Source organism: Geotrypetes seraphini, chromosome 2 (assembly GCF_902459505.1).
Source record: "Geotrypetes seraphini chromosome 2, aGeoSer1.1, whole genome shotgun sequence".
In the NCBI taxonomy this organism is placed as follows: domain Eukaryota; kingdom Metazoa; phylum Chordata; class Amphibia; order Gymnophiona; family Dermophiidae; genus Geotrypetes; species Geotrypetes seraphini.
Window position 1 is genome coordinate 143,297,512 of NC_047085.1, and position 23,937 is coordinate 143,321,448.

The 23,937-nt window shown below is 45.1% G+C and overlaps 1 protein-coding gene across 2 annotated transcripts in view; it reads left to right on the forward strand.

The window, feature by feature from the left end:
- Positions 1–9,355: 9,355 nt before the first annotated feature.
- The window catches only part of USP14 (ubiquitin specific peptidase 14), a 120,757-nt gene continuing 106,175 nt past the window's right edge, over positions 9,356–23,937 (forward strand). The window contains exons 1-2 of one of the 2 annotated variants that reach the window (XM_033933928.1): positions 9,356–9,601; positions 15,833–15,978. In XM_033933928.1, the coding sequence (XP_033789819.1) occupies positions 9,586–9,601; positions 15,833–15,978 (162 nt within the window). In that variant the 5' untranslated portion in view covers positions 9,356–9,585. The remainder of the gene's footprint in view (positions 9,602–15,832; positions 15,979–23,937) is intronic. The other variant, XM_033933929.1, reaches the window with a different exon arrangement.

The window sequence follows — 23,937 nt, forward strand, 5'->3', positions numbered from 1 at the left end:
TTTCTTCCTCAACAACATCAGGATGCCCTTGTTCAACTATGTCATCGGGCAGTACACATGAAGGTTCTCCTAGGGCACATGGCTTTCACAGTTCATGTCACTCCATTTGCGAGACTACATCTACGAATACCTCAATGGACTCTGGCTTCTAAGAGGCTCTAGATCAGTGGTTCCCAAACCTGTCCTGGGGGACCCCCAGCCAGTCAGGTTTTCAAGTTATCCCTAATATGCATGAGTGAGATTTGCATATAATGGAAGTGACAAGTATGCAGATCTCTCTCATGCATATTCATTAGGGATATCTTGAAAACCTGACTGGCTGGGGGTCCCCCAGGATAGGTTTGGGAACCCCTGCTCTAGATCCTCTTTCCCAGCACGTCATCTCTTTGACAATCACTACAGTGGTGGATGCAATCTACCAATCTTTCCAAAGGTTTGCTTTTTCAAACGCCTCCCCATCAAAAGATTCTTACAACAGACTCATTAACTTATGCTTAGGGTGCTCATCTGGATGGCCTACGCACTCAAGGTCTATGGACCTCCAGAGACCGATGCCATCATATAAATGTATTGGAACTCAGAGCGATTTTCAATGCTCTCAAAGCTTTTCAGCATCTCATACAAGATCAAGTTCTCTTTGTCCGGACGCACAATCAAGTAGTAATGTACTATGCAAACAAACAGGGAGATAAAGGGTTTCTCCTTCTCTGTCAGGAGGCTCAAAAGATTTTGAACTGGGCAATTCCTCGCAACATCTTTCTCAAAGCCATTTATATTCAAGGGGAACAGAATTCTCTGGCAGACAAGCTTAGTCGCATTCTTCAACCTCACGAATGGACTTTGAACTCAGCCACTCTTCATTCCATTTTCTCTCAGGGGACACCAAGTAGATCTCTTTGCATCTCCCCAAAATCACAAGCTACCTTGCTTCTGTTCCCGGCTCTACTCACCTCATCGCCTAGAAGTGGACGCTTTTCTCCTGGATTGGTTGTACAAGTTCCAAGCTCAATCAGGAATCTGCCACCATGATTCTGATAGCTCCTCGGTGGCCCAGACAATCTTGGCTTTCCCTTCTACTTCAACTCAATATCAAGGAACCAATATCTACAAATTTTTCCATCTCTTCTCAAGCAGAGTCAAGGTTCTCTTCTGCATCCCAACCTTCAGTCTCTACACTTGACAGCTTGGTACCTCTCGGGCTGACTTCTGCTGATCTTCATCTCTCTCAGCTTGTTCAACTAATCTTAGAAGCTTCCAGAAAACTTTCCACTCAACAATGTTATCACCAAAGTGGATGAGGTTCTCTTCGTGGTGTCTTCTTAATCAGGAACAACTGAAATCCATCTCGGTTTCTCGAATCTTAGATTATCTTATCCATTTGTCTGATTCTGGAATCAAATCTACATTTATTAGAGTTCATCTCGGCGCAATCACAGCCTTTCATCAGTCAGTAGATGGTAAATGTCTCACTGCCCATCCTCTCATTTCCAGGTTCATAAAAGGACTTTTCAATTTCAAACCAGCTCCAGTGGTATGGGATCTTAATGTGGTTCTAGATAAGTTGATGAAGCCCCCATTTGAACCAATGTCTATGGCTCATCTTAAATACCTTACTTGGAAAGTCATCTTCCTTATTTCTCTCACTTCTGCCAGAAGAGTGAGCGAACTTCAAGCGTTGGTGGCAGATCCACCATTCACAGTATTCCATCATGACAAAGTAGTACTTCGCACTTATCCAACGTTCTTACCAAAGGTGGTTACTGAATTTCACCTCAATCAATCGATTGTGCTTCCAGTATTTTTTTCAAAGCCTCATTCTCATCCTGGAGAAATGGATCTTCATACCTTGGACTGCAAATAAGCATTAACCTATTATTTGCAAAGGACTAAATCACATAGATCATCTCCCCAGCTTTTTGTCTCCTTTGATCCTAACAAGTTGGGGCATCCTGTTTCCAAAAGAACGATATCCAACTGATTGGCTGCATGCATCTCATTCTGTTACACTCGGGCTGGGCTGCACCTGGAGAGTCGGGTCACAGCCCATAAAGTTTGAGCTATGGCAACTTCAGTAGCTTTTCTCCATTCCACTCCTATAGAGGAAATCTGTAAGGTTGCTACTTGGTCCTCGGTTCATACATTCATCTCACATTACTGTCTGGAATCTTTTTCCAGGCAGGATGGGCACTTTGGCCAAACAGCATTACAGAATTTATTTTCCTAAAGAAAGGCCAACACTTCCTCCATCCCATTCTACTTAGCTTGGAGGTCACCCACATGAAAGAATATGCTGCCTACTTGACCTGGGATAAAGCATAGTTACTTACCGAAACAAGTGTTATCCAGAGCCAGCAGGCAGATATTCTCACAACCCACCCACCTCCCCTGGTTGGCTTCCTAACTGGCTATCTGAACTGAGGAGCTGCGCAACTACATCGGGTGAGAAGGCACTCGCACATGCGCGGTGCGGTCGGTCACAAAGTTTCTAAAGTTCTTAAAGTGGGCGATGCACTTGGGACCTTCTGTACTGGGGTTCCATGGATGATGTCACCCACATATGAGAATATCTGCCTGCTGTCCCTAGATAACACCTGTTGCAGTAAGTAACTGTGCTTTCTGGTACAATGATATAGGAATCTGGACTCTAGATAATTATCCTATGGTCGTGAATTGAAGGATGTCAGGCTGTACTGCCACCTTCAGTTTTTCCTTCTACTATTTTCACTATTACTATTTATTATTTCTATAGCGCTACCAGCTGCACACAGCGCTGTAGATTAAACACACAAGAGACAGTCCCTGCTCCAAAGAGCTTACGATCTAAGTTATGAGAGACACACATGGTGGCTCAATATATGGTGCTCATGAAGGGACATACAAAGGGATGAAGAGGTAGAGAGGGTAGGGGCTACAGATGGAATGAGAAACATATAGTGCATTACAAGTTCAAAGCATTAGGACCTAAATGCATCTTTGAAAAAGTGGGCTCTGAGCCTGGATTTGAATACTGCCAGAGATGGAGCCTGGTGTACTCATTCAGGTAAGTTGTTCCAGGCGTACAACACAGCAATGCAGTAAAGGAGAAGGATACAGACAGTAGAAACTTACCCAAAGAATGAAGTTCCCAGGCAGGGTGTAGGGAAAGAAGGGAGTTAGGAGCTGCAGAGTGGGTATACTTGTAGGTCAGTAAAGGGATTGAGAAAGTGTTTTTCTGATCTGCTCTGCTTAGTTTTTTTATTTTGAGGATTTTTCTTTGGAGGCTTTGGTGCCAAGAGAACCCGTTTCTGGGGCAGCTCTGCCTGGGAGAGGACGTAGACACCCTGAGAGCAGTCTGCAGCTAGCAGGGCAACCCTCTGGTGTACTTGTGGAGGCAGCCTACACTAACATTTTGGAGCCTGGAGTCCATTTCCCTGGAAGCTAGCTCACATTCTGATTTATCAAAGACTTGAGCACAGGCTGTTGGCCCAGCTAAAAGTACGTTTGGGCTTTAAAGGGTGCTGGCTACATTTTTTCCCCCTGTCACAGTGTGTGGTTTTGTGCAGGTCTGAGATCTCAGTCTGGCTTTTGCCCAACTGGCAGCCTGAAAATCTAGATTTTTAGACCTTTGAGATCAGTTTTGAGGCATCGGTCATCTCCATTCTCTCAGCTACAGAGAAAGCTGAAATAGGCAGGTACCAGCATGGCACAGTGAGTAGGGCTATTGTAGCCTATGGGAAAAAGCAATGGTTCTGAATGTTTAAGTTTTAAGGGTTGCTGGAGCCAGAGATAGGGTCCTCCACCTCCAAAACTCCCTTCTCAAAATCCCCATACAGTACTTAACCTCTCCTGATGCATTGTTATATAGAGAGCCTGTGTGTAAAAGTGAAAATACCCAAGTAGAACACAGCCAGTGCCCCAGATCCAAGATGGCGTTTGGTACCTGCTGACTGGAGAGATGTTGTGAGTTGTTGCTCGATTTCAGCTTGTTTCTTTGTTCATTGTTTTCACAATGCCAAAGAAGGGGTAGGAGTACTGCTGGAGCTTTGCGGCGCCCCAAAATTCCCCCTCTCGCTACCATTGAGCAATTTCTCCATCGTCTTCAGAGGGAGTCTGCCATGTTGGGGAGTCGCCAACTTGATCCATTGGCGTGGAGTGACGCCGACCTGGAAGTCCTTGGGCTAGAAACTACTCTGAACCCTGACCTAAGGAATCCACCTCCCCTGCCACAGCACGCTAGCTCACCACATGAAGGGAGTGAGTCAGAAGCGTCAGCACTCCCCGACTGAGAGGCTGAATCATCTGAGAACCAGCTTACAGATGCCTCGACAGACCTTTCAAGTCCAGAGACGCAATACCTGTGGTCAGAAGACTCATGGGAGGAGAACCCCAGGATCGGCAGATAGAAATTGAACAAGGTGAGCCAAGTCAAATTTCACATGAAGCTTCTTTTCATTCTGAGAAACCAGCTGAAGTCACCCTGGATTTAATTTGGGAACCTAGTTTCCAAGCTAGGAGACTCTAAGCAGATTACAGAAATTGAAAAGAACTAAAAAATTCAGAAACAAGAAATAGAAGAAAACAAACAAGAAGTTTCCAATATAAAAGTTAAAGTAGAAAGTATTGAAAAAGAATTGACTAAGATTAAACAAGTTCATTCAGTAATAACTAAAGACAATCAGATTATTAGAAGAAAATTGGAGACAATAGAAAATAGTTATCGAGCCAATAATCTCCGCTTGCTGAATTTTCCAAAAGTTCCTTCTATAAGCACAAGGGAAATGTTAAAAAAAGTACTTTATAGAGATCTTGAATATTCCTGAGGACTCTATACCAGGTTCAGCAGGAATTGCAGTTAGATTTGACCGCAATTTTGGAAGTTTCTGACAAAGATTTGGCTAAACCAGCAACTCATCTATTATCTGTGGCATTATTGCCAGATAAAGAATGGATATTAAAAATGTTCTTTAAAAATAAATTTAAGGAGTTTCTGGGCTTGAAAATTCAGGTTTTCCCAGATGTTAGTAAGGAAACTCAAAATCGTAGAAGACAATTTATTTTATTGAAACCAGGTGTTACACAGCTGGATAGTGTTTTGTTTTTATGTTTTCCATGTAAATGCATTGTGCGATATCATGATAACAAATGTGTTTTTTGAACCGGCCCAGCGTACTGCTTTCCTGACGCTGAAACGCCTGGAAAAGGAAGGAACATCGCATTAGTTAACAGGAATTTAACTCCTTGAACTAGCCAACAGATACCTTTATTTCTGTTTTGGGTATTCTTTTTTTAATTTTCTTTTATTTCTCTCATTGACTCTTGGATCAATATAATGAGGATTTGAGATTGTTTGAATATAGTAGTCATTGTAAAAAGTTTTGTTTTCCTTAAAAGTGTAATATTAACACTCAATCTTTTTGTACAAAATGTTTAATTTTGTTAAAGTGAAAAACTGATAAATAATGAAAAAAAAAGAACACAGCCAGTGCCAGGGTTTAGGTTATAGTACTGGTAGATCCAGATTACTGTTCTAGCAGATCTTTGACTACAACATGCGCTTAGGGCAAGTTAACTGCTAAACAAAAAAAGTTCAACATCGAATAGCAGTATATCAGTGCAGCCTCTGCTGAAGGCAACAAACCCAGCTTTCAAGCAACTGCTAGGAAATACCTCGAGTCCCACAAAACCCTGAGGCTGAAAGATATTCCACAGACATCAGCCAAGTCCACACCATTCACTCCTGGGAAAATTTCAAGGGTTCTGGAGACTCTGAACATAGGATTTAAGGCCCATGTGTGATGCATAGTTGACCATCTTTACTCTGGCATAATACTGCACTATGAAGTGTATGCCCCTGTTGTGCAGTTCAGAGAAATAAGGTGTCAAAGCATGGCAGTTCACTGAGTCTGCCGAATAGTCATTGAGAAGCAACTCTTTATACTCCAAAGTGCCCCTCTTGCAATATGATCCTCTCCTTGTTTGCAGAATTCAAGATACGGGCCAACACTGGTCTAGCTGATGCTTTCTTTATCTCAGGCTGACTCTGTGCACTCGCAAGACCAAGGCCCAGCACCTCAGGCAACCTTTGTTATACCATGGTCCGTAATTCAGTCTCATAGACATCCTCAGAGACATAGCAGGTGAATATTGTTCCTGCATACTCTGTTTTCTTAATTTGCTGCACTGTGTGCAAGTAGTGTCCCTATTTCTCTAGGGCAGTGTTTCTCAACTCGGTCCTGGAGTACCCTCTTGCCAGTCAGGTTTTCAGGATATCCACAATGAATATGAATGAAATAAATTTGCATATAATGGAGGCAGTGCAAATAAATCAAGTTTATGTATATTCATTTTGGAACATTATATTAGGGGTAAGATGGATGGTCAGCAGGGAACTCATGAGCCAAAATAGAAGCAAATAAGATATGGTCTCTTTGCTGTATTTTGTTAAATAACATTAACTGTCTAAATTATGTGGCTACAGATGTATGTAAATTTAAATTATGTGGCTACAGATGTAGTTCAAACTATTTGTATGTTCAAATAAATTTTACTTAATTTCTTCATATTTCAACTGTGATTTGATATAGTTTCAGCATGCAAAACTGTATAATTTGGTCACTAGTAAGAACATAAGAAACGCCTTCACCGGATCAGACCGAGGTCCATCTTGTCCGGCGATCCGCGCACGCGGTGGCCCATTTAGGTTCTCCTTTTTGGAGACCCGGATTTCCCGTATCCCTCAATATGATTTACAAGAAGGTGTGCATCCAACTTGTGCTTGAAACCCAGAACAGTAGTCTCCGCCACAACCTCCTCCGGGAGAGCATTCCAAGCGCCAACCACTCGCTGTGAGAAACAGAACTTCCTGACATTTGTCCTGAACCTGCTGCCACTCAGTTTCAGGCTGTGACCCCCGTGTCCGTGTCACTTCCGAAAATGTTAGCAATGCTGCTTCCTGGTCTATTTTATCAAATCCTTTTAATTTTAAAAGTCTCTTATCAAATCCCCTCGAGGGTGAACTGTCCCAGTTTTCTGAGACGTTCTTTGTAGCTCAAATTCTCCATACCTTTGACTAGTTTCGTGGCTCACCTCTGCACCCTCTCCAGCAGAGTTATATCCTTCTTAAGGTATGGAGACCAGTGTTGGACACAGTATTCCAAGTGCGGTCTGACCATTGCTCTGTAAAGTGGCATTATGACCTCTTCCGATCTACTCATGATCCCCTTCTTAATCATGCCCAACATCCTGTTTCCTTTCTTCGCCACTGCTGCGCTTTGAGCCGAAGGCTTTAGGGTTCTGTCAATCAGTACCCCCAAATCCCTTTCTTGTTCGTATTTGGCTAATGTCACCCCCAACATCTTATACTCATGTTCTTTGTTTTTCTTTCCTAGATGCATCACCTTGCATTTGTCTATGTTAAAATTCATCTGCCACTTTTTCGCCCACGTTTCCAACTGATTTAGATCCTTCTGAAGTTCCTCACAGTCTCGTAGAGAACCGACCGCCCGACATAGTTTTGTATCATCTGCAAACTTTATTATATTGCATGTTGTTTCCTCTTCCAGGTCATTTATAAAAATATTAAACAAGATAGGCCCAAGAACCGAGCCCTGGGGTATGCCGCTAGTCACTCTCTCCCAGTCCGAGAATTGCCTATTTATGCTAACCCTCTACATTCTGTTCTCTAGCCATTTTCCGATCCATCTGTGCACTTCTCCTCCTATTCCATGGCTCAGTAGTTTTCTCATAAGCATTGTAAAGTTTGAAAAAATAAAAATCTACCCCTATAATAGACACATCCTAATGGGGCAGTATGGATACCATACACTTCAATTGGAGAGGGCAATGTGCATATATTAGAGGGCAGATGGTTAGCAGGGAGCTCATGAACCAAAACAGAAGCACAAAATTACCGTACTGTGATTTGATTTAGGTAAGACTCACTTTAAATAGTTTCTGAAGATAGCTTTAGATTCATTATGCAAAACTGCATAATTTGATCACTAGTAGTTTGTAAAGTTAAAAAAAAAAAAATCTACCCTTAAAATTGGCATGCCCTAATGGGTATGAAATTTTTATAGTGTAATGTTCCATGTTTTAAAGAAAGGAAAACAGCCATTGAACTCGAACTACAACATATTCTGGACCTGATTAAAGGCTGCAAAGGTTGAAGCTCACAGACACTATTTATTAATTTTCACTCCTCCCCTTTTTTTTTACAAAACTGTGCTAGCATTTTTTATCAGTTCTGACACTCATAGGTATTCTATAAGCATTGGAGCTGTTACCACCACGATCAGCAATAAAAAACATTAGTGCGGTTTTGTAAAAAGAGGGGAGGGGTTATTAGGTATTTATATACTGCCTATCAAGGTTATCTAAGCAGTTTACAATCAAGTACTCAAGCATTTTCCCTATCTGTCCCTGTGGACTCACAATTGATCTAATGTACCAGTAGTAGATAAGCACTCATATCTGTCTTAATCATTCCCTCTGTAATTCTCCCACCTGAGCACTGTGTACAATGCACCTTTTTGTCCAATTTGGTCTGATCAGACTTTAGTTAAAGAAAGTTAAGTAACTGAAATGGAAGAGGACTGTGACTGAATTTAGGATATCAATTGTATTTTTTTATTATTATTAAAGTGGCTTAATATTTTTTCTAGATAGCAGACATTGGTTTGTTTGTTTATTTTTTTGTTAAATCCTGACATTGCTTTGATAATGTAACAAAGTTTATTTTATTTTTAGTATTTATATACCACTTATAGCCTAAGTGGTTTACAGTCAGATACTCAAGCAATTTACCTAGTGTACCTGAGGCAATGAGGGATTAAGTGATTTGCCCAAGGTCACAAGGAGCAGTGTGGGATTTAAACCCACCACCTCAGGGTGCAGAAGCTATAGCTCTAACCACCACAGCACACACTTCCCAATATAACTTGTGAATGATGGTTTTTGTTTGGGTTTTTTGCAGGAAAAAAAATCTATAAAATAATTATTTTGGTGAAAAAATTAGATTTTTGTTACTTTTATCAGGCTTTGTGCAACGTCCTTCATATACTTTCTACCATTTTCCCATCTTTATGAAGAGTGACGTTGCATATCTGAATAGGTAAAATGAGAGCCACGTATCATAAAATGAGACTGACAATATAATCTCAAACTTCAAGCCAGTCCAGCTCTTGCCTACTACCTGCTTGTGTGACTAATAAATAAACAAACAACCAGAGGCAGAGGTTGGGTTTAACAAGTGTCAACGGTTGCACCGTTATTGTTTCACGAAACAAAACCACTGAGACCATCCAAAACTATTCAGCAGACCCGTTCGCCGTAGCACAGCTACCAGCAGAAATGAGCAACTTCCGGGCTGGCGCTCGGAAGACGTCAGCGGTCCTCCGGGGTGATGAGGGCGGCGCACGCAGCTGTCGGATGCGGCTCCGTCCGGGCGTCTCGCAGCGTCATCGTGCGGGGCCCGTTTGAATGAGGCAGAAAGACGGAGACAGAGGAGACGAGAGTGGAATCGAGAGACGTGTGTGTCGGGTGCGTGGGATAGCGCGAGCTCGGGACGTCAGGAGCCGGATAGAGTAGCGCGCTTACGCCGCCTTCATGCCGCTCTACACAGGTGAGAAAAGGGGATGACGGTGGCTGCCCGTGGCTAGGCCTCAGGTCGGGCAGCCCTGGGGTATTGTCGCGGAGGGTGACTGGTGAAAGGAGACAAGGAAGACCGAGGAAAGAGGCTGTAAGTGACGTTGTTGCCAGCTAGATCGAGTCTATGTGTTCGATGCTGCGACGAGGCCTTTGCTTAGTCCATATACCTGGACTGTGTTACTTCATTAACGTTTTAACTTTTGTGTGTGTGTGTGTGTGGTAAATAGATGTAAAGTGTCCCGGAAGCTGGCTGTAAGAGTAGTTTTCATGTTTATTGTCTGACTATGTTCCACGCACGGATATTTTCCTCAGAGATTGCCCTGCCCCGCCTCTGCTCCTGGCATTTCCGTCCGTTATTATCTGCTGGTGAAGACGAGATACCAGCACTGAACCGCTGGATAGTGTAATGGTGTATGATAAACGAGAAGCAATGCCTCGGTTTGAGCTGGAAAGCACGGGAATTATTGACTTGAACAGGTGCAGAGAGAGCTGGAAGTGACAAGTGACAGGCACCAGGCGGGCCTGAAGCTGCTTAGCAATGGGACAAGGAGGGAAAGCCTGCAAGAATAAAATACAGGGTAGGGTGAACACTTGAAAAGCTGGATGGGTTAAGGATGGCACAAGAGTAGGAATTCTGGCTCCAGTGCTCAAAAGCTCGTGATGCAAATAAGACTGTCGGTAACAAAAATCTCATGCACGAATACAGGTTGTCCGGGGCAGTACTTGGAGAGACCTCCCAGGAAAGGGACTTGGGAGTTCTGATCGACAAGTCGATGAAGCTGTCCACACAATGTGCGGCGGTAGCAAAAAGGGCAAACAGAATGCTAGGAATGATAAAGAAGGGGGATCATGAACAGATCAGAGAAGGTTATCATGTCGCTGTACCGGGCCATGGTACGCCCTCACCTGGAGTACTGCGTCCAGCACTGGTCGCCGTACATGAAGAAGGACACGGTACTACTCGAAAGGGTCCAGAGAAGAGCAACTAAGATGGTTAAGGGGTTGAAGGAGCTGCCGTACAGCGAAAGATTAGAGAAACTGGGCCTCTTCTCTCTCGAACAGAGGAGATTGAGAGGGGACATGATCGAAACATTCAAGGTACTGAAGGGGATAGACTTAACAAGAGGGCACTCTCTAAAGTTGAAAGGGGATAGATTCCGTACAAACGTAAGGAAGTTCTTCTTCACCCAGAGAGTGGTAGAGAGCTGGAACGCTCTTCCAGAGGCTGTTATAGGGGAAAACACCCTCCAAGGATTCAAGACAAAGTTAGACAAGTTTCTGCTGAACAAGAACGTGCGCTGGTAGGGCTAGTCTCAGTTAGGGTGCTGATCTTAGACCAGAGGGCTGCCGCGTGAGCGGACTGCTGGGCATGATGGACCACTGGTCTGACCCAGCAGCGGCATTTCTTATGTTCTTATGACTGGTTGTAGTCACTCTTACTGGCAAAGTAGCTCAGCCTCCAATGCACAAAAGGTGCTTGACAGTTGACACTGCCACACTGTGTGCATCCCTCTGCACCTTTGCCTGCCACGTGTGCACATGCACACACCTCCCTACTTATCTCTTCAAATCTTTGCCAGCAGCAAGCATCATCACCTACTTGCTGCTCTTACTAACCTCAGTTCTCCCTTTGATGTCACTTCCTGGTCCCACGGCCAGGAAGTAATATCAGAAGGAAAGCTGAGACCATTGCAAGCAGCAGGTAGGTGATGCTGCTGGCTGCAGGTGAATATTTGAAGAGGTGTGTGGGCAGAGAGGTGTTGGTGCCAAGGACAGTCTGCCCCCCCTTTCCCTCTTGCTACGCCACCATGGGGAGCTTTACCAATCGCAAAAGCAGCCACTACCAAGAATCCTATGCAAATGCATTACAAGGAGCTTGTTAGTATTAAAATTAGCACTTCATGTAATGCACAGCAAGGTGCACCCACCTGTTGGTGACTTTCTTGATAGGAGCGGTTTGCTTTAATTTGAGCAGCTGTGTATGTCCTGCACATGACAATTGCGTCTAAAACTGATCTGTAGATTAACCCCCCCCCAAAAAAACAACAAACTTCTGAACTTACCACAGCAAAACAGTCTTCAACTGTGACCATAAGATTTTTTTTTTTTTAGGGGGGGGGGGGGGTTGCCCTTGTTACTGCTCACCAGAGCTCTGTGATCACAGCTCTGCACTGTATTGGGCCTGCGCACAAGAGCTGTGCCTAATGCTCAGCTCTTGTGCACAGGCTCCAGGCACAGTTCCTTCCCTTTTCACCGTTGTACTCAGCACAAATAGCTTTCATATAATTTGCATGCTATTTATACTGAGCATTGCCTGGAAAATGATACTTTCTTTCAACCCTGTTTTCCACTGATTTGCCAGAACTCTATGCATTTGACCCCTTGTCACTTAGAGGCCATCCATTTAAAGCTGTGAGGGTTTGCTGAGTTATCCTAGTTTGCACAGTATCTTCTTTTTTAACTAAAACACTGGTTTATTAATAGATATACTTTTGTATTCCCTTTAAGTTTAACATATTTCTCTTTCTGTTTTTTTTAATTGTAATTTTCCTAAATTTGCATCTCATAATGCAGGTTTCTAAGCAGAAAGGTTTCCAAGGAAAATATAAAAAAGAAAATACAATTAAGAACAAGATGTACTTATACAAATATGCACTTCAACTACTAGATACTTGAGAAGAAAAGAACTGAGCTGAGAAGAAGCCCACACCATCATGAGTGCATAGCAAATACATAATAACTTAAGGCTCTTGATGTAGCCAAAGAAAATCTTGGTTTTTATCTTTCTGTCATTATAGTTTATGCTTACCACACTGATTCATAGTGCCATGGAAATACTAGGTTAAATGTACACAAATAAATGTAAAAATATAGAATAATAAAATTGATAGTGAGAAGTAAAGTTGAAAGGGAGAAAAGGATGCTACCCCGTGTCTCTAAAAACCTAGAGATAAAAGAATACAAGAAAAGTCATAATGAATCAGATTAGGCCATCTGACTCAGCATACTGCCTTCAACAGTAGCCAATATGTACCATAAGTACCTTGGAAATGTCAGAATCAAATTTCTCATAACTTGTGTGTCATAAATGTGCTGTAGAACATAAGAACACCAAAACTATGTCCAAGTATTTAAATCTACTGTATAATCTTGTATGTCCAATTCACTCCATTGTGAATGTTTACTTGTAAACCATTCTGAGCTACTGGGAGGATGGGATAAATATCTAAATAAATAAACAAACATAAGAATTGCTGCTGCTGGGTCAGACCAGTGGTCCATCATGCCCAGCAGTCCGCTCCTGCAGCGGCCCTTAGGTCAAAGATCAGTGCCCTAACTGAGACTAGCCTTACCTGCGTACGTTCTGGTTCAGCAGGAACTTGTCTAACTTTGACTTGAATCCCTGGAGGGTGTTTTCCCCTAAAACAGCCTCCGGAATAGTGTTCCAGTTTTTACCATTCTCTGGGTGAAGAAGAACTTCCTTACGTTTGTACGGAATCTATCCACTTTTAACTTTAGAGAGTGCCCTCTCGTTCTCTCTACCTTGGAGAGGGTGAACAACCTGTCTTTATCTACTAAGTCTGTTCCCGTCATTATCTTGAATGTTTTGATCATGTCCCCTCTCAGTCTCCTCTTTTCAAGGGAGAAGAGGCCCAGTTTCTCTAATCTCTCACTATATGGCAACTCCTCCAGTCCCTTAACCATTTTAGTCATTCTTCTCTGGACTCTTTCGAGTACTACTGAGTCCTTCTTTATGTACGGCGACCAGCGCTGGACACAGTATTCCTGGTGAGGGCGTACCATAGCCGATCTATTCGTGATCCCCTTCTTAATCATTCCCAGCATTCTGTTCACCCTTCTCGCCGCTGCTGCGTATTGCACAGACGGCTTCATTGACTTGTACCTCTAAGTTGGCTTCATTGACAGTACTCCTAAGTTTCTTTCCTGGGGGGGTCTCTCCAAGTACTGCACTGGACATCCTGTATTCGTGTATAAGATTTTTGTTACCGACATGCATCACCTTACACTTATCCACGTTAAACCTCATTTGCCATGTCGCTACCCATTTCTCGAACGTGTTTGTCAGGTTGCAGGTCTTCTCCTCCTGCGTCTTTGCTACTCTGAATAACTTCGTATCGTCTGCAAATTTAATCACCTCACTCATTGTACCAATTTCCAGGTCATTTATAAATATGTTGAAGAGCATGGGTCCAAGCACCGAACCCTGCGGCACTCCACTTGTGACGCTTTTCCAGTCTGAGTATTGTCCATTTACCCCCCACTCTCTGTTTCCTACCCGTCAGCCAGTTTTTAATCCATGTGAGTATTTCACCCTCAGTTCCATGGCTCGCAATTTTTCGAAGTAGTCGTTCATGCGGAACCTTGTCAAACGCCTTCTGAAAATCCAGATATACAGTGTCGACCGGGTCACCCTTGTCTATCTGCCTGTTTACTCCCTCAAAGAAGTGCAAGTTCGTCAAGCAAGATCTTCCTTTGCTGAAGCCGTGCTGGCTGGGACTCATCAGATCGTGTCCGTCAAGGTGATCAATGATGCGGTCTTTTATCAGCGCCTCTACCATCTTTCCCAATACCGAGGTCAGATTCACTGGTCTGTAGTTTCCCGGATATCCCCTCAGACCTTAAGGATTAAGTGAGATTGTTCAAGTGTGGCAATGTTGGGTAGCTTTCCCCCCCCCCCCCCCCAGCAACTATCACCTCACAGAACAGATGCACTAGGGAGGGGCCTAAGGCTTTGATTAGTCCAGGTTGTTTACGGCCCTTCTATGGGTGGGGCCTTAAGCACATAGGTCAGTCAGAGCCTTAGGCTCCTCACTGATGCACCTGGCGAGGGGCTTAAGGCTCTGATTGGCCCAGATGCATAAGGCCCATCCCATAGGAGGGATCTTTAACCCAGGTTGTTTATCAGAGCCTTAGGCCCCCTCCCCAGATGCACAAGGGAGGGGAAGGCCTATTTTGAAGTGGCGGGACAGGGAGATAGATTGATTCGGGTAGGTAGGAAGGAGGGAGGGGGCTGCGCGAGGGGTGCCAAAGGGCGGTGAGGTGGTGAGAGGGAAGGGTCGTGGAGGAAAGGAACAGATGCTGAAGAGGGGTGGAGAGGAACAGACGCTGACAGGACATGGGGAAGACAGAATGGGGAGAAGATGCTGAAAGGACATGGAGAAGACGCTGAAAGGAAATGGGGAAGACAGAGTGGGGAGAAGACGCTGAAGGGAAATGGGGAAGAGAGATTGGGAGAAGACGCTGAAGGGAAATGGGGAAGAGAGATTGGGAGAAGACACTGAAGGGAAATGGGGAAGAGAGAGTGGGTAGAAGACGCTGAAGGGAAATGGGGAAGAGAGAGTGGGTAGAAGATGCTGAAGGGAAATGGGGATGACAGAGTGGGAGAGAAGACGCTGGAAGGGAAGAAGACAGAGATACCAGACTATGGGGGAGCGGAGGGAAGAAGATAGGTGCCAGACCAATTGAGGGGGGTGAAGGGAGAGGCACAGTAACAGAGCAAATGGAAGACGCAGAGAGAAGACAGACAGTGGATGGAAGCAATTGAATGAAAAGATGAGGGAAGCAGAAACCAGATAACAAAGGTAGAAAAAAAAAATTATATTTATTTTGCTTTAGGATAAAATAGTATATTAATTGTATTTATAAACAAAGTTCTGCCAGCTGAACATCCTTTCTCTAGTTCAGCAGCCAAAACATTGATTTTTAAGGAAGGACTAAGCTAAATATTGCAGTACTGAGGCCTGAGGCTTGTATGGATGCTGCGGGGATGGGGCAGGGGCGGTGGTCGCGGGGACAGGGATACATTTTTTCCCCGTGTCATTCTCTAATTGCTACAAGTACGCCTGCGACAGCACCCTGCCATTATTTAATGCCAATTTTTGAGAATCTGGCCCATGATTGTTTCAGAAGCTAAAACCACCAGACATTATTTGCTAGAGTATTTTCTGACTTTAATTATATGGTTTTTGTGAGCACATAGTCTGCTCTGCAATGGTGAATATTTAAGAGTTGGAATATGTATTTGTTGTGGAAACTTTGGGAGTGCACACATAACTGACCAATGTTTTATATGTAGGAGTCTGTGAGTATAGTTCATGTATTTAACTGGCTGATAATTAAACTTTAACACTAACAGTAGTTTTGGTGTTCGTAAAACAAGTAACACATTTTGTTGTTGTTGCAGTTAATGTGAAGTGGGGAAAGGAGAAGTTTGATAATGTGGAGCTTAATACTGAGGAGCCACCAATGGTTTTCAAAGCTCAGCTGTTTGCTCTGACTGGAGTTCAGCCTTCTAGACAGAAAGTCATGGTGAAAGGAGGAACTCTTAAGGTATGGTTCTGCAACATCTTTTGGAATCTTGTCTCACTTAGGGCTCCTTTTACTAAGGTGCGCTAGCATTTGTAGCACGCGCTATGCACCAAAAACTAACGCCAGCTCAATGGAGGCGTTAGCGTCTAGTGCGTGCGGCATTGCAGCGCATGCTAATACCGCTAGCGCAGCTTAGTAAATGGAGCCCTTAGTGTTATTTTATGCGCCTAATCAATTAAGATCATTGAACGATAACAGAGTCGTTGTACCCCATATTCTAAAGGCTCATTTTGCCTCATCTAGAAATTGTGCATTTTTTAAAATTTAGTTCCAATTTTATGGAATACTTGCCTATAGAATTGAGAGAGGAAGAATCTTTCCAAAATTTTAAAGATATCTAAAGGCACATTATTTTCAATTGGCCTTTTTTAAACTGACAGGATGTGAATTCGAGACTTCAATCTGCATTTATATAGTCTTATATTTTTTATTTTCATTTATTTTTAATTAATATTTAATTTAGATTGTTATACAGTACTCCCCCGATATTCGCGGGGGCTCCATTCCAGGAACCCCCCGTGAATCATGAAAAAACGTAAATACGGTTTTTCAATGGGGGAGACTGGAGAGGAAGGCAGGAGAGAGCAGCCGGAGTGCCGGCGAGTGCAGGAAATCACTCGCTGTATGCTCCGACTGCCTCTTCCTGCAGTAAGTCGGGCCTTAACCAATCAGGAGCTGCATGTCAAAGCAGCTCCTGATTGGATAAGGCCCGACTTAGTGCAGGAAGCATACAGTGAGTGATTTCCTGCACTCACCGGTGCTCCAGCTGCTCTCTCCTGCCTCTCCCGCTGCCCTCTCCTTGTTGGCGGTTCGCGGTTAGAAAATACAGCGAATGACCGGGACCGCGAACCACCAACCGCGAATGACTGGGGGAACACTATAATATTATGTATTAGGAATGTTACTTTTTTCTTTTCTATTTAAATTTAGTTCTTTTCATAATTTTGATTGAATTATATTGTACACCACTTTGATCCTTTTTTGGCTGTATATGCGGTATATAAAGCTTTTAATAAACATTACATTAGTGATTTCTATTCCGCCATTACCTTGTGGTTCATGGCGGATTACATAAGAAGTTATGTGGACATTTCCAGAGGTATTACAGAGTGGAGCAGGTTGCTACAGGGGATTGAGATGACATAAATCTTGTCTCACAATATCCCTGTCCATATAAGAACATAAGAATTGCTATACTGGGACAGACCAAATATCCATCAAGCTCAGTATCCTGTTTCCAACAGTAGCCAACTCAGGTCCCAAGAATCTAGCTAGATCTCAAGTAGTAAACAGATTTTATGCTGCTTATCCTAGGAATAAGCAGTGAATTTCCATAAGCCATCTCAATAAAGGCCTATGGACTTCTCTTTTAGGAAACTATCCAAAACTCTTTTAAACCCCGCAAAACTAGACATCATCAATATTGTATAAACCCCAAGAAACTAACATTTCATCATGTTCTCTGGCAACGAATTCCAGAGTTTAATTATATGTTGTATGAATAAATATTTTCTCCGGTTTGTTTTAAATCTGCTATTTAGTAGCTTCATTACATGCCCCCTAGTCCTAGTATTTTTGGAAAGAGTGAACAAGTGATTCACACCTACCTTTCCACTCCCCTCATCATTTTACAGTGAACTCTCCGAATCCGCGGTTTCAGTATTCGCAAATTTTTAATAAAGCTGCATTCTGGACCTTCCCCGCAGCCCTCCTGCCTTCCTCCCGGCATCCCAGACCTTACCTGGTGGTCTAGCGCAGTGTTCTTTAACCTTTTGATACCTATGGACTGGTGGAAATAAAATAATTATTTTATGGACCGGCACCGGTCTGTGGACCATCAGTTGAAGAACACTGGGCTAAGTTGTGGGCCATACCCCTTTTATCTCCACCCCAGACCCCGCCCCCATAATAGTACTCATTGTAACACCATTTTTTCCATTCATTTTTCATATATACACACAGTATAATCTTATTAACAACACATAATGGTTAACCACAAAATTAAACTACACAAAGCACACTGTGTGCTTCTCGGTATTCATTCCTACCAGAATACAGATAACCCCATGCAAATACGGGACCAAAAACTAAAAGTACTAATATATACAAACAAACCCTAAGATGGAAGACTCTGCATGCAGTACAACCCCAGTGGAAAAGAAACAAATGAATTTCATCCTGAACAGACAGCAGATGTAAATCAATCACTAAATTAAAAAATAAAATCATTCCCCCTACCGTTGTTGTCTCCCTCCATGCTGTGCCTTGCCTTCTGGCCTGCCCCCTTCCCTCCCCTGATGTTATCTTCGGGCCGGCTCCCTCTTCCTCAGTGCTGCAGTGCACAGAGCCGTGGGCAGTGGCTCCTTGCACCTCATTTGGAGCAATGTCGGAGAGAAGGCTTCTGGTTCAGGTGCAGGATGCGTGTAGGAGCTTCTGCCCACGGCTTTGTGCACTGCAGCACTGAGAAAGAGGGAGTCGGCCTGAAGACAACACCGCAGCGATCACACTGTTGACCGGTGGCTGAAGAGCACTGTCTGGGGTCCAATGCATGTGCCAGCCCTGTGGACCGGCAGGAAATTTCTGTGGACCAGCACCGGTCCATGGACCGGCGGTTGAAGAACACTGGTCTAGCAGGCTTTCGGGGCAGGAGCAATCTTCCTACGCTCCTGCCCAGTGCAGATCATTCATAGCAAATGGCTGCGGGGAGTTCCCGTCGTAGTCTCGAGAAACTACGGGAACTCACGGCAGCCATTTGCTATGAGTAATCTGCATGGGGCAGGAGCGTAGGAAGATCACTCCTGCCTCGGAATCCCGCTAGACCACCAGGTAAGGAGAGCTGGCCCAAAAGTTATTCGCGAATATTCAATATTCGCGGGCCAGCTTTGCCCCTAACCCGCAAATACAGAGGGGGAAGTGTATAGACTTCTATCATATCCCCCCTGAGCCATTTCTCCTCCAAGCTGAAGAGCATTACCGTATTTTCGCGGATATAACGCGCACCTGTGTAAAACGCGCACAGGGGTATAGCGCGCAGAAATCACGATGATATGTACCAAAACTTTTCTATACCGCGCTCAGGCATATAACGCGCATGATGCCCGACGCTCCTTTCGCCCGCCCTGACTTTCCGTGCGCTGTCCCGACTCTCCGTTCACCCCCCCTGACTTCCGTGCACTGTCCCCCCTTGAAGTCCTGTCCCCCCTTGAAGGTCTGTCCCCATCCTGAAAGCCTGATGCCCCCCCCGACGTCCGATACACCCCCCCCCCCGGCAGGACCACTCGCACCCTCACCCCGAAGGACCGCCGACTCCCCAACAATATCGGGCCAGGAGGGAGCCCAAACCCTCCTGGCCACGGCGACCCCCTAACCCCACCCCGCACTACATTACGGGCAGGAGGGATCCCAGGCCCTCCTGCCCTCGACGCAAACCCCCCTCCCCCCCAACGACCGCCCCCCCCCAAGAACCTCCGCCCGTCCCCCAGCCGACCCGCGACCCCCCTGGCCGACCCCCACGACCCCCCCACCCCCCTTCCCCGTACCTTTGGAAGTTGGCCGGACAGACGGGAGCCAAACCCGCCTGTCCGGCAGGCAGCCAACGAAGGAATGAGGCCGGATTGGCCCATCCGTCCTAAAGCTCCGCCTACTGGTGGGGCCTAAGGTGCGTGGGCCAATCAGAATAGGCCCTGGAGCCTTAGGTCCCACCTGGGGGCGCGGCCTGAGGCACATAGGCCAAACCCGACCATGTGTCTCAGGCCGCGCCCCCAGGTGGGACCTAAGGCTCCAGGGCCTATTCTGATTGGCCCACGCGCCTTAGGCCCCACCAGTAGGCGGAGCTTTAGGACGGATGGGCCAATCCGGCCTCATTCCTTCGTTGGCTGCCTGCCGGACAGGCGGGTTTGGCTCCCGTCTGTCCGGCCAACTTCCAAAGGTACGGGGAAGGGGGGTGGGGGGGTCGTGGGGGTCGGCCAGGGGGGTCGCGGGTCGGCTGGGGGGGCGGTCGGAGGTTCTTGGGGGGGGGGCGGTCGTTGGAGGGAGGGGGGTTTGCGTCGAGGGCAGGAGGGCCTGGGATCCCTCCTGCCCGTAATGTAGTGCGGGGTGGGGGTAGGGGGTCGCCGTGGCCAGGAGAGTTTGGGCTCCCTCCTGGCCCGATATTGTCGGGAAGTCGGCGGTCCTTCGGGGGGGGGGGGGGGATGTATCGGACGTCGGGGAGTCGGCTGGGCAAGAGGGCTTGGGCTCCCTCTTGCTCCGATCGTGGATGCAGGTGCGGGTGGGAGCGCGTGCGAGCGGTCGTTCGGGGTGGGGGTGCGAGCGGTCCTGCTGGGGGGGTGAATCGGGCGTCGGGCGGGGTGGGAACTATGTTTAAAAACTTTTCTATACCGCGCTCAGACATATAACGCGCGAGGGGTATGCGCGGTAGGTAAAATCGCGTATAAAGCGCGCGTTATATCCGCAAAAATACGGTATAGCCGCCTTAGCCTTTCCTTATAGGCAAGTCGTCCCATCCCTTTTATCATTTTCATGTCCCAGTATGGCAATTCTCTCTGCTTTAAAATTACTGAGCTTTTGAATAACTTTCCTGTCCAGCTACGTAATTTGGGCTCTTTCCAATTATTTCAAAAACATCTGAAAATGTGGCCCTCTGTGCAATGTGCGGCAGCAGCAAAAAGGGCAAACAGAATGCTGGGAATGATTAAGAAGGGGATCACGAACAAATCGGAGAGGGTTATCATGCCGCTGTACCGGGCCATGGTATGCCCTCACCTGGAGTACTGCGTCCAGCACTGGTTGCCGTACATGAAGAAGGACACAGTGCTACTCGAAATGGTCCAGAGAAGAACGACCAAAATGGTTAAGGGGCTGAAGGAGTTGCCGTACAGTGAGAGGTTAGAGAAATTGGGCCTCTTCTGCCTTGAAAAGAGGAGACAGAGGGGACATGATCGAAACGTTCAAGATAATTAAGGGAATAGAATTGGTAGATAAAGACGGGTTGTTCACCCTCTCCAAGGTAGAGAGAACGAGAGGGCACTCTCTAAAGTTAAAAGGGGATAGATTCCGTACAAATGTAAGGAAGTTCTTCTTCACCCAGAGAGTGGTAAAAAACTGGAACGCTCTTCTGGAGGCTGTTATAGGGGAACACACCCTCCAGGGATTCAAGACAAAGTTAGATAAGTTCCTGCTGAACCAGAGCGTACGCAGGTAATGCTAGACTCAGGGCACTGGTTTTTGACCTAAGGGCCGCTGTGGGAGCGGACTGCTGGGCACGATGGACCACTGGTCTGACCCAGCAGTGGCAGTTCTTATGTTCACTAATTCTTATTATATTTTCCTTTCTTAAACTCTTGTAAAACTTATTGAGCTCTATCCTTATAGAGAAGATGTGGTATATAAGCTTAAGGCTTTTCTGTACTTTTTCTAATTCTGCTATATCTTTTTTAAGAACCGGCAACCAGAACTGCACACAATATTTGAGGTTCAGCTGTAATGTAGAGCAGTACAAGGGCATTAAAACATTTTCATCTTTGTTTTCCATTCCTTTCTGATAATACCTTAGTAGAGAAAGAGACTGTTCACCCTCTCCGAGGTGAAGAGAACGAGAGGGCACTCACTGAAGTTAGAAGGGAAAAGATTCTGTTCAAATGTAAGGAAGTTTTTCTTCACCCAGAGAGTGGTAGAAACTTGTAATGCTCTTCTGGAGGCTGTTATAGGGGAAAACACCCTTCAGGGATTCAAGACAAGGTTGTTTAAGTTCCTACTGGATCAGAACATATGTAAGTAAGGCTAGACTCTAATAGGGCACTGGTCTTTGACCTAAGGGCCGCCGCATGAGCTGGGCATGATGGACCACTGGTCTGACCCAGCAGTGGCAATTCTTATGTACCTAACATTCTATTCGCTTTCTTAGCTGCCACCGCACATTGTGCTAAGGGTTTCAACATATCCTCAACAAAGATGCCTAGGTCCGATTCTGTAAGCTTGGCCATGAGGGAGATGGCAGCATGATCACACTGCTCCTCCCTGCCTCACTTATATGAGCATTCTGCAGGATTAAATTACATTCTTTTTTTTTTTCTTTTTTTTAAATATTGCTTTATTAAAGCTGAGTATGGCTTCAGGGAAACAAAAGGGAGAAACTCCTGATACTTCAGGTGGAAATACCAAAAGGCTTAAAGCTGATCCTCCTACTCCCTCTAGGGTTCCTTTGCTAAAGGATTCTCATGAACTAATAGAGCAAGTAGTAGCTGATTTCCAGATCATTAAGGAAATGCTAAAAAATACAACTTCAAAATTAAATAGACTTCAAGGTGAAGTGGCAAATCCCTCCCTGCAAATGGCAATGAGCAACACCAGGGTGGATCAGCTGGAGTAGAAGATGATGGCAGTGGAGGAGGTGGCTACTCAGAGCAAATTGGATCATAAAATTATTGCTCAGATGTCTGCCCAGCTAGAAGATATGGAAAATAGAAGTAGGAGGGACAATATCCGAATTATCGGAATACCGGAGGGATTGGAGGGAGAAAATCCTGTATCATACCTTACATCTCTTATTCCTGCATTTTGAAGAAAAGTTTGAGATTGAGAGAGCACATAGGGTGCCTATTAAGATCCAGAAAATCAAAAGGGGCCAAGACCAATATTAATCAAAGCACTTCGATTTAAACATGCAATGCAGATTTTTGAGGCTGTTAAGAAGAAAAGGTCAGTGATGTGGAATGGTAAAAAACTTCGCTTCCTTTCGGACTTTGCCAGGCAGACTGCTGCTATCAGGAAGCAGTTTTTAAGTCTTCGTGGAGGGCTTAAGGATCTGGGAGCAAGATAGGGATTATTTTACCCTGCGGTTATGAGAGTTACATTTAATAATAATACATTTCACTTTAAAGATCCAAAGAATCTTGAGGATTTTATTGAAAAGGAAAAACATCGTATGGATACCTAACTGTATGATCTGACAGTTGATTCAATAATGTATCCTAAGTTTTGTTTGGGTAGGATTTTAATTGGTTTTTCATGTTTTTATTCTTTGATTTATTTTTGTTTTATGCCAAATTAATTACTGGATTTACTTGATGGGGAATAATTTGGGGAGAGTTGAGGAAACTGACGAAATCCAACCAATGGAAATGCAGATATCTTGTAGGAGAACCATCCTCTTTAGTATTCTGGTGCTCTCATTGGTGAATGTTCATTTCCGGGGTGAGACTTTGCTTATGGACAAGACTATACAGCAAGGGGTGGATTGAACATGATTGTGCACCTGACATTTGAAACTATTTGGATCTGAGGGACTGATTCTTTCTCTGGCTTCAACACAGATTGACTGGAATAAATAGGTCGCAGAAGTAATGAGATCAGTTCCTTGAGTATCTGGAGACTTACCTGATATATAAGGCGGAGCATCTGAATGGAAGATCTTGTTATCCATTATGTCACTGAATTTGTGCAGCAGAACCTGGTCGCCATTCTCTTTACTTTCTTTTGGGCTGCCCCCCCCCTCCCTTCTTCTCTTCCTCTTGTTGGCCGGAAGTTTGCAGGTCATCGCTGCCGGGAAGAAGAGGGAGTGCACTACAGCTTGGATCAGTTCTGGGGGTAGGTGATGTGATGGGCCGCTGCTGGGCTCTGTAGTGGCCTCTGAGGATCTGTCGTTGTCAGCACGAAGGGAAGTTGAGAGCACGGGGCCGTGGAATTACTGCTGAACTTTCATCTGCAGCCCCTTAAGGAGCTGTGAGTGTGTGAGTCACATCTTCAGTTACAGCGTGTCTGCCCTGAACTGCCACCACGAACCCCGACAGCATCGGGGCAAGAGGGAGCTCAAGCCCTCTTGCCCCAAAAGTCCCCGCCAGCTTCAGGGCAAGAGGGAGCCCAAGCCCTCTTGCCTCGCCAGCCCCAAACGTCCCTGCCAGCATCAGGGCAAGAGGGAGGCCA